This window comes from Anabrus simplex, chromosome 6 (assembly GCF_040414725.1).
Source record: "Anabrus simplex isolate iqAnaSimp1 chromosome 6, ASM4041472v1, whole genome shotgun sequence".
Classification (NCBI taxonomy): Eukaryota; Metazoa; Arthropoda; class Insecta; order Orthoptera; family Tettigoniidae; genus Anabrus; species Anabrus simplex.
In genome coordinates this window covers 275,679,013-275,697,425 of record NC_090270.1, presented here as the reverse complement: position 1 = coordinate 275,697,425, position 18,413 = coordinate 275,679,013, and the positions used below count along the sequence as shown (strand labels likewise).

Below are 18,413 nucleotides of genomic sequence, written 5' to 3'. Positions count from 1 at the left end.
GGGGCCGACCTCTCCTTCTCCTGCCTCCAGGGTGTCCTATCAGTGCTTTCCTTGGAAGTCTTCCCTCCTCCATCCGTTGTACATGCCCCAGCCATCCAATTCGTCTCATTTTGACTGATGTCACCAAGTCCAGCTCCTTATACAATAATCTTATTTCTTCATTTGTTCTGATTCTCCATAAATCTCCCCTTCACTGGTCCAAATATCTTCATCAGTACTTTCCTTTCCCACACATTTAATCTCCTCTCTGTGGCCTCAGTCAATACCCATGCCTCACTCCTATACATAAGCACTGGTTTAATTATTGTTGTGTAGAGAGTCGGTTTTAATTTCCTGCTTAAGTTTTTACTTCTCAGAAGAGGATACAGTGCCCTGTATGATCTGTTGGCAGCCTTGATTCGATTTACAATATCTGTCTCAACTTAATTTTCTGATGTTATTACTGAGCCAAGATATGTGAAGCTATCTACTGTTTCAAAGGTGTAACCATCCACTTGAGAGTTTTTCAGTGTTCCTTCGATTTCTCTCTGTTACCATATATTTAGATTTAGCCTCACTTATCTCCAATCCCAAGGACCCAGCCGCATTTTTCAGCTCCCTCAAGGCAGTTGTAAGTGCCTCGTTACTTCTAGCAGATATCACCACATCATCTGCATAAGCCAAAATTTGGATCAGTCTATTGTAAATATTACCACCCGGATTAGTAGTTACTGATCTTACAGCTTTCTCCAACACTAGATTAAATAACACTGGTGATAAAGGGTCTCCCTACCTTAGGCCTTTTTCGGTTCTGAAAGATCTTGACAGACTTCCCTGCACTTTTACCTGACTTCTGCTGTTCTCCAGGGTCATCTTAGTCAATTTTATTAACTTCTGTGGGAATTTAAACTCCTTCATTTTTTCTCACAATGTCGATCTTTAACTTTGTCATAGGCTTGTTTAAAATCTATAAAAAGATCTCCTAGTCGAACGTTGTATTCATGTCTTTTCCAGAGTCATTCTCATGGTGAAAATATGGTCCATTGTCGATCTTCCAGGTCTGAAACCAGTTTGGTACTCCCCTATAATTCTTTCTGCTCTACTACTAACTCTCTTTGTTATGGTTGTAGAGAGGATTTTGTATACTATACTCAGTAAGGATATACCTCGATAATTCTTGCATTGCATGCGTGACCCCTTCTTATGTATAGAACATATATTTGCTAGTGTCCAGTCCTCTGGCATTGTACCTGTTTCCCATACCTTTTCAATTATCTCGTGTATTTTCTTCACCAACACTTCTCCTCCATGTTTTACCATTTTTGCCGTTATGAGGTCATTCCCTGGGGCTTTACTGTTCTTCAATTGTTTTATAATTTCTCTTTTTTCTTCAATCGATGGTGATCCCATATCATCTTCATCCTCATCTCCATTCTCCTCATTCCTCTCTTCCCCCTCACACTCATCTCCATATTCACCCTCCTCATCTCTCTCTGAAGTTTCCATATGGCCTGATCCTTCTCTTTCTTCATTTATTGGTCTGACAGAAAGTAATGTTTCAAAATGTTTTGCCCATTTTTCCAGAATTTGTTCTTTCCCAACAATGAGTCTATCAGGCCCATCCTTAAGCATATTCACTCTAGGTTGATATCCCTTCTTTACTTGTCCAACCCCACGGAAGAATTTTCTACCTTGTTTGCTTTCAAAATTCTTCTGCATTTCATCCAATCTCTCCCTTTCTTCTATTCTTTTCTGGTTCCTTATCAATGTCTTTGCTATTCTCCGTTTCTCTTTAAAGACTTGCATATTATTTTGTGTGGGTCTCTGTAGCATTCTTTGTCGGGCAAGATTTCTCTCTTCAAGAACCTTATCCACTTCGTTATACCATTTATTTCTACTCTGTTTCCTTCTCTCTCCAAGTACTTCCTGCACCGTTGTATTTATTGCTAGCTTGGTTTCCTCCCACATTGTGTTGATGTCCACATCTCCGTTTCTGCCCATCTGTAGCTTTCTTTGCAGCTGGTCTCTATACTCTTCCTCCTTCTTCTCATCCCTTAACAGTTCTACATTACAGATCTTGCTCTGCTCAGCTCTGTCCCTGGGTTTAATTGCCAGTCTTTCTCGGAACTTGATCCTCGCCAGTATGCGATCTGAATCACTGTCTGCGCCACGCATGCTTCTCACATCCATTATATTGGAGGTATGTTGCACATCTATCAGCACATGGTCTATCTGGTTCTTTGTCAGACCATCCGGTGATATCCATGTCTCTTTATAGATCTCCTTATGAGGAAAACATGTGCTCTTAATCACCAGCTCCTTGCTAAAGGCAAAGTCAACCAATTTCTACCAGTTTTCATTGGATTCTTGGTCTTTACTGTGATATCCTGCCATGGGGTGGTTTCCTTTCTCTTTGCCTACTTTGGCATTATAATCCCCTAGGACAACTTTAACATCATAAGTGGGCAACTTGTCATATACTTGCTCCATTTTTTTCATAGAACTGTTCTTTCTCTTCTTCTTCAGCATCCTCTGTTGGGGCATGGACACTAATTAGTGATATGTTGGCAAATCTCCCTCTCGATCTTAACCGGCATAGTCTGGGGCTTATTGCTTCATATTCAATCACATTATGACTGACTGATTTCTTGACCATAAACCCTGTTCCTATTCTATTTTCTTCCTCCCCACTATTGAACAAAATATAGTGCTGTAAAACTGTCACCTTGATTGTCTTCCATCTTATCTCCTGTAATGCTGCCACATCTATCTGATATATAAATAATTCCTCCTCCAATTTTCTACTAGCCCCAGCCTGAAAGATACTTCTCACATTCCATGTTCCAATATATCCGTATTGTTGCCATTTAGCACGCTTTAGTCGTCGTAAGTTTGGGACCGTCTGGTTATCTTGATTTGGTATCTGAACAATATGTAGTTTTGTGGTAGTGGAGTTGTTAGCACCACGTACCAACCCCCAACCTGGAGGACCAGGGAATCACTCTTAGTCTGGATCATCACTTTAGACCTGTCCGGCTTGGGTGGCCCTACCAGGAGCATATGCTCCCGCCGACATAGCTCTAAGGATCATTTGAACACGCAAGCCTCCAAAACACCCGGTAAAATGTATTTTGCCTTCGTCAAGGAGGTGATACCATCGGGAGGTAAAATCATTATAACTTGATTATTATTGAAGACATGCCTTCAAAATTTTTACTTATCATAGAAAAGGAGTTGCTTTACATGTTTTTAAATTCACAACCTATGTTATATTAATGCTATAAAATATAGAAAAATAATAGTTTAATAATTATCAAAATGAAAATTGTAAAGTCAAAATTGAGATAAAGAAACACAAATCAAAATTAAAATTATGCACTGAAAAATATTGTCTGCAAATACATGCTCTTGGTTCACTATCTGTAAAATTTCAATATCCTAGGCACTAAGGTTTCTAATTTAAAAAATATTTTATTTCAATATACAAATGTACACATTTCATGCTGGTTCACTTATAACACTTGTGATACCCTACGCAGATGCCATGAAGACCCTTCATACACTTGGAACAGGCAGTTCGTGATCTTTTTACTGGCCCTCCATCTTTTTTGCTGCGCACAACGCATCTTTTGAATAACCTGCCATCTAATTTCACCAAAAGTTCACCTTTCCTAAGTGGATTTAGCTTGGGTAAGGCATTGTTTATTAGGTTTTTCTCTTGGATCCATTCCTTTTCTACTGATTCTACTATGGAGGAAGTGAACTTGAGCTGCGTCATAACTTTACTAGAAGTATTCTGTTTATAAATCAAGTACGAATTCAGCACCATTCACGCAAAGATACAAAATACCACCTTCTTGCCATATTTTAGTGTTCGCCGCTCGTCAAAGTATGTGTACAGCATCATGTCTGATGCGTCAACTCCCCCCATTGATTTGTTATATTCGAGGACTACAGATGGCTTTCTTACTTCAACCTGCTGTCCTTGACGTCTCTTGACTGTTGTTTCAGTGTGTGCTGTGCAGGATGTAGACAGAAGAAGCACTGGATTTTTCTGTGATTTTATTTTCCGGTACCCAGCAACAAGAATCTCATTTCCGAAAATACTTTTGTCCTACACCAAACTTTCCTTTCAGTCCCTGCGGAATATCTTTTCTGTTGCGTCTGAGGGTGCCTGTTAGGTAAGTGCCATTTTTAAATAGGTATTTGGCCAAAGGAATGCTGGTAAAAAAATTGTCAGTGAAAATGTTATAGCCTTTCTTCAAATAGTTTCCCATAGTCACTAATGTATGAACTACTACATGTCCCAAGCCAAACTTCTTAATTTTCTCTTTGTCTACATCACTCTTTGCCCCTCTGTAGCAATAAAACCCCAGGCAGTAATTGATGACAGAGTCAAAAATCATCCAAAACTTAATGCCCCACCTATGATGCTTCTTATTTGGGAGTTACTGCATCAGAGATGAATGGCATTTAGTGCCCACTAACGATTCATCTACACTCAATTGCTGATGAGGTGTGTAGTGAAACCGGAACAGTGTATTGGCATGGTCAACTATTGGCTGAAATCTTGCACATGGATCATATTTAGGGTGGCCAGGTGGAAAGATCGTACTATTGTCAATAAGGTGGAAAAATTTCAGAATTAACTGAAATCTATTGCAGGAAAACATAGTACCGAACCAAGGAATCTGTCTTGAATTAGTCGACCAGTATGAAAGTATAGTTGGCCTTCTTGTAATACCCATTTCCAATAATACTGCCACAAAGGCTTTTATTTCTGTGACAGTAACAGGTCTCCATTCTCGAGCTGTTGAATGGGGCGACAGTGGCTTTAGAGAAGAGAGGAAGTGATTTGCGTACCTGCTAGTTTCCTTCATAATTAAATTCAAAATATATACAGTAAAGAACAGGTCAAAATACTGCACAGGCTCTACATCAGCGGAAGGGACAATTTTAGGACCGGGTGTTTCGAGATACAGCGGGGAGGGCTCGAACCGAATTCCAACTGAAACTTCACTGAACACTGTATCATGCATATAGGCATTGTTGTTATTACTGCCTGCATCATGACCTACACTGTCTTCATTTATGTCACTTTCCGAATCAGCATCACTGTCACTTTCGCTAATGACAATACCACGAGGTTTATTGTACTGTGGAATGTCATCGCTACACTCACTTCCTGTCTCTGAAGTAACATCACCAACATCATAATTACATGACCCTGATATAGCTACATCTTCATCAGACTCAATATAATCGTCATCGGCACAGACTCTGTTAATATATTCAGCTAAATCGTCATCGTTCTGGAACACATCGCGCGCGGCAGAGTCCATTTTCCCACTCGCAAACCTTTCGGTGTACAGTATATAGGTCGCTTTGAAAAAATATCTCCGTAAATACAGCAACTGGCGTGATAGTTGTGGTAGATTTAGAAACTACAGGTTCCAAAGAATCTAGATTACGTGTATTGTGCTGCTATCTGTCCGAAAACCGAGAACTACAAGCAAATATAAAACTGCTTGCGTAAGGAGTGCTATGCGTTCCCAGCAATTTTCGCTCGCTCACCGAGGAACGCTTTTGCGCTCTCTGGTATTCTAAGAGTTAATGGAAGGAAGGCACAAAGGTCAATACGCCGGTAGCTGTCGCAAGAGAAAATATTCCTCATAAACCTGTGACTGTAGGGTATCTGGTGCCAGGTGTCGGACATATTGGATTATGTTAACAGATCTAACCGTTTCAATACCTTGGGTGTAATATACTGTAGTTAAATATTTACAATATCTGCAGATAATCGTTCACGGATGCAGATGAAAGAAGTGCGGATATTATTTTGTATATCTGCGCAGGGCTCTAAGAATAGTCCATTTAACAGATCTCAACTGAACACTACAAGGTATTCTCAAGTGTAAAATGTGTGTTATGGAAGTTGTATGATTTTACAATGATGTTTTTGACTAGACTTAGTAATACCCGCACATATACAACATACAGCGTGCATGATGAAAAAACTTACCAAGTGTTTCAATATCCCTGTTGGATAGTTCTTATTCGCAAATTCGATAGTACATTTTCTCATTTAACAAGTTCTCTTCCCTTGTCCTCTAAAGAAACATTTTAACAACGTTTTACTGTATGTGAAATCCTACAGTTATGAGAAACATATGACAAAACCTGTTCAATAAACAAGTGTATTTTAAGACTGTTTTCACAAAACCAAGGTAATTGGCAGTTCCATGCAAGCTCATTAAGTAAGAAATGAAAAAGTTTTGAACAGTTGGCCCTAAAGCTTCATAACGATACCAGAACACACAGAATCATGTACGGAGGGAAATAAATAACTTTACGATCATTTCATTTCAGAATGGCAGATAACACTGAAAATTTTCAAAGCATTTCCAGTCAAATAATGTGTACAATAAGGATGAAACCAATATCTTTACCACGATACTGCTTTCCTTTTCAGTCAAATTATGTGTAAAATGAAGAGTAAACCAGTACTCTTTTCAGGACACTGCCTTCCCTTCCAGTCAAATAATGTGCATAATGCTGAAGCCAGGTTTTCCAGGCCACTGGCTTCAACATCACTCTCCACTGTAGGGATAAAGGACACAAAGGAAGTATTACTGCTTGTGGTAGTATGGTGGGGAAAACTCTAAAAGCCACTAATGACAGGATAAATCAGCCACACCTCACTACACTTTTAACAATAGTAATTGATGAGTGGCAACATTCCCTGGACGAGTCGAATATATCCCAAGTGGACTGCGTAACTCTTGACTCTTGACTGGAGTAAGGTCTTTGATCAGATACCTCAAGAACAACTGTTGTTAAAACTTAACAAGTATAGCATTCAAGGCAACCTGCATTCTTGGTTTTGATCATTCCTGGTAGGTCAGACGCACAGCATTGTGTTCAGTGGGGCCAGGTCAGAACAAACTATAGTTACCTCGGGTGCGATTCAAGGTAGTGTGATAGGGCCGCTTCTGTACATGATATTCACACTGGATCTGCCAGGTTGTGTATAGTCATCTATGGCACAATACGCTGAGACATTCGCAATGAGAACGACGTAAACAAGTTACAGTCAGATCTGGGGCCTGTTCCACGAATGAACTTTGCAACTTTTCAACTTTGCACTTTTAACTTTTCAAATTTTGCAAAGTGCAAAGTCTTTCTGTTCCACCATGGTCTAGGTTGTACTTTTCAATTTTTTCGCAAAGTGAAAAGTCTGTGCGAATGAGTGATCCGATCAAGTTTATTCCATGAGCAAACTGTATAGGCTTAATACTCTACGATTTTAATGCTTTACTTTTTGCGGCGAATACGACGGTATAATTGTCGTACCGTTTAAGTTTTTATCATGGGAAAAAAGGTTATTACAAGTAGCTGGCTGTGCTGGAAGTTGTCAAGGAGAAACGTGACATCCTTTTTCGACAACTTCTCACCTCTCAAATTATGACATCAATATTAACAAGAGTAGGCTGCCGTCAACACATTCACACACAGAAGGAAATTCACCCTTCATTAGAAATGTCGTCGCTATATTGAGTGGATTATCAGGCCAACGTACTGTTAGGAAATATTACATTTACTATAACATCTACGACTTTGGTAACAGTTCGCAAATAATTGATTTTGATGTCCCATGCATTGGTGTTACACCGTGCAGCTGGGCACCATTTACTAACCAATGTAAGCATATCAGAATTTGTTCTTTTCTGGAAAGGGATTGACTTCTTTTTGTTACATGTTTCAATAAATGTCCGATCATTTCAAGAATATAGTGAGCCTGTGTTGGGGTAATACGAAATCACTCGCGAAAGTCCGTCGAAATGAGGTTATGAAAATTAATCTCGTCTTTGTACGTTCTCTTATTGGATTCTTCATCACTGTCCTCACTTGATGCTAATAAAAGCTCACGCCGTAACATGTTTATATCACTAAACCAAATTCTACGCCAAGAAACTAGTGTACATACTTGTTAATTAACATATGAAAAGGGAATCATCTCTTTGCAAGATTTATGAAAACTTTTCACTTCATTTCTTTGCACTTTGCATTTCTGTACCAATGGAGGAACATAACAGGCTTGAAAAGTGAAAAGATTCCTAACTTTTCACTTTGCAAGCTAAATCTGAAAAGCGATGGTGGAACAAAATTTGAACTGAAAAGTGCAAAGTGAAAAGTTGCAAAGTTCATTCGTGGAATAGGCCCCTGGTTAATGTGGCTCTGTGGAGCAAAATAAATAGAATGTCTATAAATGTACAGAAATGTAAATATATTCATTTAACTAGAGCAAGATCACGGTAACAACACCAAATTTCACTGTGTGGTAAAAACCTGATGCCTTGCAGTTCAATAAAATTGCTTGGCATTCACATTTGCAGCAATTTAAAATGGAAGAAGCACGTTGAGGAAAAAGGTGCAAAGCATACTGAGTCTTGGAATTAATCCGCAGATCTCTACTGGGAGCCAGGAAGAAAGCAGTTGACAGCCTATTTGTCATTCGTACAGCCAATACAGGCTTCCTTCCTGGCACCCTACTACAGCGGAGAACATGATGAAACTAGAGGGAGTTCAACGCCGAGCAGAATGACTAATTACTCAACCCTCTGTAAAAAATTAGATATTGCTTTTCTGAGAAAATCCCTTGCTGGTAACATTCATATAAACCCTTTCAACCGCTTACAGCTGAACTATCATTCTGCTCAAAGAGGTCGAGATGTGTCCCTTTTCCCTACATTTGCAAGAACAGCGTCATATCAAAGTGGCTTCTTTATTCGTTGTGCTCACCTGTGGAATGAACTCTCTCCACAGATAAAAGAAATACCTGCAGAAAATTTTTGTAAAGAAGTAAAAAGGATGTATATATTACGAAACCTTCTGTACACAACATAATATTTCTACGGTGTGAATGTTCAGTATGCGTGGGTGGACGGATGAAAGTTTATGGGATCACGAGTGAGTGAGATTGTATGTGCGTATGAGTGAGCCGGCCTAGCTAAAGTATATGTGGGATTCTAGAGGGAAGGAGAGATAGAGAGAGAGAGTGTGTCCAATTACGTGAATGTTGAACAGGTCTTGTAAATATTATGTAAATATGCCTATGTAAAAACAGTAACTATACATATAAGCACCGTATGTAGAATATAATTTTATATTTTAATATTGTAATTTTAAGTGGGGATGGAGGCACGTTCGTGTATGCGGGGCTATGCCCTTTCTCCATTCACCATCCCTAAATTGTACCTACAACTAGTGGAAAATAAACAACAACAATAATAATAATAATAATAATAATAATAATAATAATTGCTTCAGACCCCTGTATACAAATAACTGAAGAGATTAAACAAAAAAGCTTGGATGAATCCTGCACTTATGGAACATGATAGGAAGGTATCCTCTTGCTCTGAGGGATTCCCAGTGAAGGACACGTAGCTGGTGCTCAGGTCTCCATTGTAGCACTCTTATCTCTCTTCCCCTAGCCCCCCCCCTCTCACAAAGTATGCCATAGTATATGTTTTGTTCCTGTTAGCTTTCTTACCTGAGCACTTACATTTAGTTATTAAAAATATTAAAGAGAGAAATAAAACTAACTTTAACAGCCATAATAGTCCCACTAGGAATATGCCGCATTTTTTCTACCACTCCATATGCCCCACGGCCAAGGTCTGAGATTTTTTCCAAGTCATCAGCCTCTACAACAAAAGTCTTCTCTCCAATGGTGATGGTAGTTCTCTTGTCCAAATTTCGTGGAGGAGTTCTGAAAACCATAAATAAATATCAATGGTGAGTATTAAATAAACATTTCTATAGCAGTGTGAATTTTAATGTAAAAAATTTGAGAAACTCACACTGGAGGAGGCTCATCAGGCACGTTTATCTTCAGGTTAACCTTCTTTCGCCCTACACAATACAAGAAAGATTAGCCAGAGCATAGTGAAACCTTAAATGCCACCAATTGATTCATACCTTTCAAGAGATAATTAAAATATTAAATAATAAATGGGCAATGGTTAAAACATGCACAATTCATCCACCAGAATAATTTTCAGGCAACTTCTTCTCAGTAGCCACATTTGAACAGCAATAAACATACACAAATTCACATTTATTAGTTAACTGGTGACTGCCTTGAGCAACCACAATTAGTCTCTTACAAATCATTAGTGAAATGATATTTTCAGTATTACACAATATATTCTACTACCTGCACCTCATAATATATTTTACTAAAGAGAAAGATTTATTAAAGAAATAATACACAGTTCAAAAAAATTATGGGAACATGTTTTTGAACGTATGCCATACTCCACAATACCTCACACCCAGGTACAAAGGGCACTAGGAAAGTTTTGCAATGTGAGTGAACACTTTAGTGTTTTTCAAAATAATTTCCACCACACTCAATACACTTCTCCATACGTCGAAACCAGTCACTGAACTAACTCTGCCACTTTTCTTCGGTTACATTTTCGCACTCTTGATCCCGTGCTGCCAGAAGCTCCTCGTCGGATGCAAAACGCCGCCCTTTCAGCTTCATCTTCACTTCTGGGAAGAGTGCAAGTCACATGGGGCAAGATCAGGACTGTATGGAGGGTGATCAAGCACAGTCAACCCTGATCTGGCAAGAAAATCCATCGTTACATTAGCATGATGTGCTGGAGCATTGTCGTGATGCAAGAGCTAAGTGCTGAGCCGTGACCTTGGACGGAGCTGCTTGAGAGCCTGGTTGACATGAGGCAGACATGTCTCACTGTACCACTTCGCAGTAACTGTCCTTTGTGTTTCTAGCACAACCCGAGTCAGGATGCCCCGTTTAGTGAAGAATACTCCAATCATTTAATCATCCTTTTCTTCACTGACCTTGACTTTCGCACAGTCACAGGAGTACCCTCATATTCAAACAGCCATACCTTGTTTTGGGATTTTGATGGGACATCGTAATAATAAAGCCGAGTTTCGTCACCTGTAACCATACTATTGACGTTAAGCGAAATCCCATTTTCAAACTGTTGTAGCATTTTTTGGCACCATTTCACATGATGTGCCCTTTGTTCCTCTGAAAGTGAATGGGGCACTAGGAACAAACCTTTCTAACATGGAGATTGTCGTGTAGAACTGAATGAATAGCTGGTGCAGGGATGTGGAGGGTCTCTTCCACCTGCCGATATGTCAACCACCTCTCTTGCTGAAACATTTTCCTCACAGCTTCAATGTTTTCCTCAGTCACTGATTCAGACGGTCGCCCAGAACGAGGATTGTCTTCAACCCCCAAATTTCCCCTCTGGAACTCTTTGTACCAGCGGAAAATTGTTGTCTGATGTGGACAGTCTTTCCCCAGCACAGAAGTAATTTTCTCCAGGCACGGGTCAACAATTAATCCACGAGCAAAACTGGCGGATAATTGCACGATATTCGCCTTTAGATCACACTGACATCTTAACTTGCTTTCAATCCCACTGCTTGGTAACAACTGGTGTGAAGATCACGCCATGCTTTCTTCTAGACCGGTTTTCACCCCTCTTTTCATCCCTCACCATAACAGGGGTGTCCAGCCAACCGTTTTTGTGTATTGCAAAACTTTCCTAGTGCCCTTTGTATATTACCAACTAAATCTGTATTCTTTACTGTTGCCAACTTTTAGAACCCAAAAATAGGAAGATTTTTTAATTCTTGGATTTCATCACGTATATTTCACCACAGTCTACGTGAAAATACGTCAGGATAAAAGGCATTCATATCTACAGTTACAATGCGAATTGATCATTAAATTTAAAATCTTAAACTAAGAAAACATAAAAATGGTTACAAGAAAATGTACCTAATCACTCTCATTTATGACACTTACATACGAATAATAATATTTATGTCACACCGACACACACAACAAAATCTATAATACCATATTTTCTCGCGTAATTAACGCACTTTTTTGACGAAAAATACAGGCGAAAACTGCGGATGCGTAAATTATTCAAGGAATTCAGATCTTTACAAATTATTTTTAATTCATTTACATTTAAAAGATACATCAAATATAATATAAAGACAATTGGTTCAACTCATTTGCAATTATCGTCATACAGCGTAAAATTCCGGAATGAGATTTTTTCTGAAAAGTCAAAAAGGGTACATTAGGTAAGTTACACACGTGGGTTTGAAGTACCGACACTAGAAAATATTCCTCTCATTACGAGCTGAAAATACGACCTGAATGGCATACCGAAAAAAAAGAAAATTATCCAAACGAGAAGAGCCGGGCATCGAAGGAGGGACCCTGCTATATTACCCCAAACCGTTCGTATCCAATCTTGTACGAGTGACGTGTCCATCCACCTTTTCTGTTGAATACGAACGTGGATCACTCGCGGAAATTTTGCTTTAGGCATTCTGCCATCAGCAAGCATTGCAGTACATCGTTGTTTTTGGCTTCCGATAGCGCGTACGATAACACTATACGTTCCTTTCTTATCGATTGTTCGACTTTGAGGCGTACGGAGACTGATTGGCGTCTGACGTGCGGTTCCTATAAAGGGAGATCAAATATTCCTTCATTTCACGCTTCTCAATCACAAAGCGATGCCAATGGTTGAAATCATTCGTCTTTTTTTGGCATAATGTTGTTCTTCGTCGAAGAGAAAGTTCATTTCTCTTCAGAAAATTAATCAAGCCTCGGCTAACCTTCAAATCCGAGATACTGATTCCATGTGCCGCGGCTATTTCGCATTCTTTAAAACACAGCATTTCGTGAGAAATGGCTTATCCAACATTGCGCAACAAAATCATATATTTAAGCAGATAATCCTCTACTTGCTGAAACTTGCCGCTTTTTGGTCCGCGAAATGCTTCGGGAGACTTGTTGGCCGCTTGAAGTGCACTTCTGTCACCGCGGTAGCGCACGTTTCATTTGGACACTGAATACTTGCTGCCCGCTGCTTTATTCCCGTATGTTTCGACGTAAATGATCACCGCGAGTTTGTATGATGCAGTATTACTGGAATACTGTGGACTGACAAACAATTTTGAGATCACAGAATGTCCCATACCCGAAACACTCGTAAAACTAGTGCAGTGGGATTTCCTGACGGCTAATAACAGCACGTTGCCCTGTGTGTGGAATGCCTGCTTGGCGATAGGAAGCCTGCTATTTGAGTAGTTGGCATCTTTATTTCGAAACGCATCCGGAGCTGAGTGATGGATGTTCGAAGTTGTGGGTGCGTCAAATACGTGAACATTTCTTTTTCTCCACTTTGGACCCAAAAATATTGGGATGCGTAAATTATGCAAGGGCGTTAATTACGCGAAAAATACGGTAGTTTCCCTTAGACGGTAAAATGAACGGAAATTTATAGTTATCTCTGAACACTTGGAGATAACGTTTGTTATATTTTTTTGGCCATAACGAGAAAAGAAAATGCCAGAAACTGTCACCGACAAGAACCCCCTTGAAAACATTCAATTCATTAAAATTTTGCACTTAAATAAGCGAAACTACCACATGCAAAACAATTCAATATGTCCCATACATTATTAACAAACGACTTTGACAGAGAGGGGACGACGAAACTGCGCACAGAAACAATGTCAACAGCGTGCGAACAGAACAATAAACTCATTCTTTCGTCCCGATTAACTGAGTCGCTAGCGCGCGCTATAGCCTCTTGCTTGCAGGACGATTGCCGCCCCGAATCCCCAGCTGCATACAGCGCACACGCTGTTGTGGTGAGCGGGAAACACGATACACGAATGCGAAGGAAGAAACACTCACGAAATAAAGCAACAAATAAATACGCTTGAAAATGAGGTTTCGTAAATTACACAAGTACGTAAGAATTTATCCTTTATCGAAGGGGAAGAGTATCGGAGGTACTAGAGGTTATGTTAGTAAAAAATCGGAAGAAGTAAAAATAAATCGGAAAATCGGAAGACGAGTTAAAAACCGGAAAGTTTCCGGGTAAATCGGAAGGGTTGGCAGGTATGATGTTGAAGTATACAAAAGAACAACGATGGATTTGCGTTCATTTTCAGAACACAAACAGAAATGTCCAAATAGGGGCGAAAACAAAGTGATAACAGTCGTCCAGGGTGAATTTTTTAACAACTGGAGATCTTCAGTATGGTGTATGTCTTCCACGAGCATTTATCACAGCTTGGCACCTACGTGGCATGTTCCGTATAAGTCGACGGAGGTCATGTTGCGGTATCAGGTCTCATTCTTCAATGAGAGCCTGTTCGAGGTCTTGGAGAATCTGTGGTTGAACAGGACGCCCACGAACACTTCTGTCAAGCCTATCCCACACATGCTCAATTGTATTAAGGTCAGGACTCACTGCTGACCATTCCATCTCTTGAATGTCCAGTTTTCGCAAGACAGGCCTGGTGATGCATGCTACATGAGCCCTGGTATTGTCATGCACGAGTACAAATTCAGGGCCAACACCGTATGCAGCAACCAACACATGCTCTAGCAGTATCTACTCTATGTACCCCACAGCGGTAAGATTACCACAGACGACAAGATCCGTACGGCCATCAATACTGATGCCACCCCACACCATCACTGAACCTTGTCCGAATCGATCACCTTCCTGGACAACATTTCGCATGTACTGCTCACCACAGCGTCTCCATACATGTTGACGTCCATCACGCTGTGTCAGGGAAAATATGGACTCGTCTGAACAGCACAGGTCTCCATTGGCCAAGTTGCCAGTTGACGTGGGAGCGAGCAAACAGAAGGCGAGCTGCGTGATGTTGCTGCGTTAAACGGGGCACTCAAACAGGTCGTCTGGGTCGTAAGGACACTTCTCTTAACCAGTTCTTTACTGTCTGGTCAGACACCGTGATCCAGTGACCTTCCTGAGGTCTTGTTGCAGTTCTCTGGCAGTTGCTGAACGATGCTGCAACGCACAGATGGTCGGATATCGGTCATCCTGTGGGAATGTCATGTATCCACGACCTTGTCCAACCCTCCCTGTGAACTGGCCTGTCTCACTGTAGCAATTCCACAAGCAGTGAAGAACAGAGAGACACAGATCCACAGCAACACGACAAAAAGTCCATCCTTCCTGGATTACAGTGACAGCCCTTGCGACTTGAACCTCGTGCTGGTTTATGTGTATGCTCAAATGACCGCAGTAGTCTGTGTACCTCACAACGACACATGGACGCACTGCTATTCACTTTGCCTTGAGGGGTCACCTGACAGTTTAATGCATGGCTATGCCTACATATGGAGTATAACTTTGATATGACATACCCTGAGTAGCTAGGGTCTCCATTGGAACCCCCATCCACCAAATTAATATTCACATACCAGACGTTACAAAACAAGTTTTCCTAATCTTTTTGAACTGTGTATATCGCTCGCCCTCCAATGAGGGTGACCATTAGGATCCAGAATACTATCAGGATACATTTCTACAATTTCAATAGAATTTAAAAACATCAATGGTTCATGTTTGTGGGTTACTGTAGTCACGTCCTAGTTCGTGAACCATGGGCAACGGCTGAGTGGCCTAGTAAGTGGTCCTGAGAGTCGGGATACCAGTTGCTATGGAATGGGAGTGGGCATCTCGGACATATTCTGAGTCGTGGCCCTCCTTGTGCTCAGGCGGCTAGGACTATACAATTCACCGGTGGTCCATAACCCGTTAGAGGAGAGATCCTCACTTGGACTATGTGCAAGTAGGGCAGCATCCTGCTTCATGAAATTACCGAGCTCAGAACACTTTAAGCAAGCCTCGGACCTATGGGAGTAATGGAGTCCCACTCCCATTTGACAGGCGAGGGACTCCTTGGAAACAACTTGGCAAACAAAATGGAATTCGATGGGGAGCTATCAATATTAATGGGGCTTATGGAAGAAAGAAAGTAGAACTGGCTGAGTCAGCAAAGAGGATGCATCTGGATGTGCTAGGAGCAAGTGATATTCGGGTAAGGGGAGATAAGGAGGAAGAGATAGGAGATTATAAAGTGTACTTGACGGGTGTTAGAAAGGGAAGGGCAGAGTCTGGGGTAGGGCTCTTTATCAGGAATACCATTGCACGCAACATAGTTTCAGTTAGGCACGTAAATGAGCGAATGATGTGGGTAGATTTGTCAGTGGGAGGAATTAGGACAAGAATTGTGTCTGTGTATTCACCATGTGAGGGTGCAGATGAGGATGAAGTTGACAAGTTTTATGAAGCATTGAGTGACATCGTGGTCAGGGTCAACAGCAAGGATAGAATAGTGCTAATGGGCGATTTCAATGCGAGAGTTGGGAATAGAACTGAAGGATATGAAAGGGTGATTGGTAAATGTGGGGAAGATATGGAAGCTAATGGGAATGGGAAGCGTTTGCTGGACTTCTGTGCTAGTATGGGTTTAGCTGTTACGAATACATTCTTCAAGCATAAGGCTATTCACCGCTACACATGGGAGGCTAGGGGTACCAGATCCATAATAGACTATATCTTAACAGACTTTGAATTCAGGAAATCTTTTAGAAATGTACGAGTTTTTCGGGGATTTTTCGATGATACAGACCACTATCTGATCTGTAGTGAACTAAGTATCTCTAGGCCTACGGTAGAGAAAGTGAAATCTGTCTGCAAACGAATAAGGGTAGAAAATCTCCAGGACGAGGTAATTAGACAGAAGTACATGGATATGATTAGTGAGAAGTTTCGAACAATAGACAGTAAGCAGGTTCAGGATACAGAAAGTGAATGGGTGGCATACAGGGATGCTGTAGTAGAAACAGCAAGGGAATGCCTAGGAACAACTGTGTGTAAAGATGGGAAAAGGCGAACATCTTGGTGGAATGATGAAGTGAGAGCAGCCTGTAAACGTAAAAAGAAGGCTTATCAGAAATGGCTCCAAACAAGGGCCGAGGCAGACAGGGATTGGTACGTAGATGAAAGAAACAGAGCGAAACAAATAGTTGTTGAATCCAAAAAGAAGTCATGGGAAGATTTTGGTAATAACCTGGAAAGGCTACGTCAAGCAGCAGGGAAACCTTTCTGGACACTAATAAAGAATCTTCGGAAGGGAGGGAAAAAGGAAATGAACAGTGTTTTGAGTAATTCAGGTGAACTCATAATAGATTCCAGGGAATCACTGGAGAGGTGGAGGGAATATTTTGAACATCTTCTCAATGTAAAAGGAAATCATCATGGTGGTGTTGCAAACAGCCAAGCTCATGGGGAGGAGGAAAATGATGTTGGTGAAATTATGCTTGAGGAAGTGGAAAGGATAGTAAATAAACTCCATTGTCATAAGGCAGCAGGAATAGATGAGAAATTAGACCTGAAATGGTGAAGTATAGTGGGAAGGCAGGGATGAAATGGCTTCATAGAGTAGTAAAATTAGCGTGGAGTTTGGTAAGGTACCTTCAGATTGGACAAAAGCAGTAATTGCCCCTATCTATAAGCAAGGGAACAGGAAGGATTGCAATAACTATCGAGGTATCTCATTGATTAGTATACCAGGCAAAGTATTCACTGGCATCTTGGAAGGGAGGGTGCGATCAGTCGTTGAGAGGAAGTTGGATGAAAACCAGTGTGGTTTCAGACCACAGAGAGGCTGTCAGGATCAGATTTTCAGTATGTGCCAGGTAATTGAAAAATGCTACGAGAGGAATAGGCAGTTGTGTTTATGTTTCGTAGATCTAGTGAAAGCATGTGACAGGGTACTGAGGGAAAAGATGTTCGCTATACTGGGGGACTATGGAATTAAAGGTAGATTATTAAAAACAATCAAAGGCATTTATGTTGACAATTGGGCTTCGGTGAGAATTGATGGTAGAATGAGTTCTTGGTTCAGGGTACTTACATGAGTTAGACAAGGCTGTAATCTTTCACCTTTGCTGTTTGTAGTTTACATGGATCATATACTGAAAGGTAAAAAAATGACAGGGAGGGATTCAGTTAGGTGGAAATGTAGTAAGCAGTTTGGCCTATGCTGACGACTTGGTCTTGATGGCAGACTGTGCCGAAAGCCTGCAGTCTAACATCTTGGAACTTGAAAATAGGTGCAATGAGTATGGTATGAAAATTAGCCTCTCGAAGACTAAACTGATGTCAGTAGGTAAGAAATTCAACAGAATTAAATGTCAAATTGGTGATACAAAGCTAGAACAGGTCGATAATTTCAAGTGTTCTCCCAGGATGGTAGTATAGTAAGTGAGATTGAATCAAGGTGTAGTAAAGCTAATGCAGTTAGCTCGCAGTTGCGATCAGCAGTATTCTGTAAGAAGGAAGTCAGCTCCCAGATGAAACTATCTTTACATCAGTCTGTTTTCAGACCAACTTTGCTTTACGGGAGCGAAAGCTGGGTGGACTCAGGATATCTTATTCATAAGTTAGAAGTAACAGACATGAAAGTAGCAAGAATGATTGCTGGTACAAACAGGTGGGAACAATGGCAGGAGGGAA

At 40.7% G+C, this 18,413-nt stretch overlaps 1 protein-coding gene across 2 annotated transcripts in view; it reads right to left on the bottom strand.

Annotated features, from left to right (window-relative positions):
- Window positions 1-18,413, bottom strand: part of lic (dual specificity mitogen-activated protein kinase kinase lic) — a 65,540-nt gene that overhangs the window by 40,627 nt on the left and 6,500 nt on the right. For both annotated transcript variants that reach the window (XM_067150432.2, XM_067150429.2), the window contains exons 3-4: window positions 9,846-9,897; window positions 9,589-9,754 (exon numbers count right to left, since the gene is read on the bottom strand). In XM_067150432.2, coding sequence (XP_067006533.1) covers window positions 9,589-9,754; window positions 9,846-9,897 — 218 coding nt within the window. The remainder of the gene's footprint in view (window positions 1-9,588; window positions 9,755-9,845; window positions 9,898-18,413) is intronic.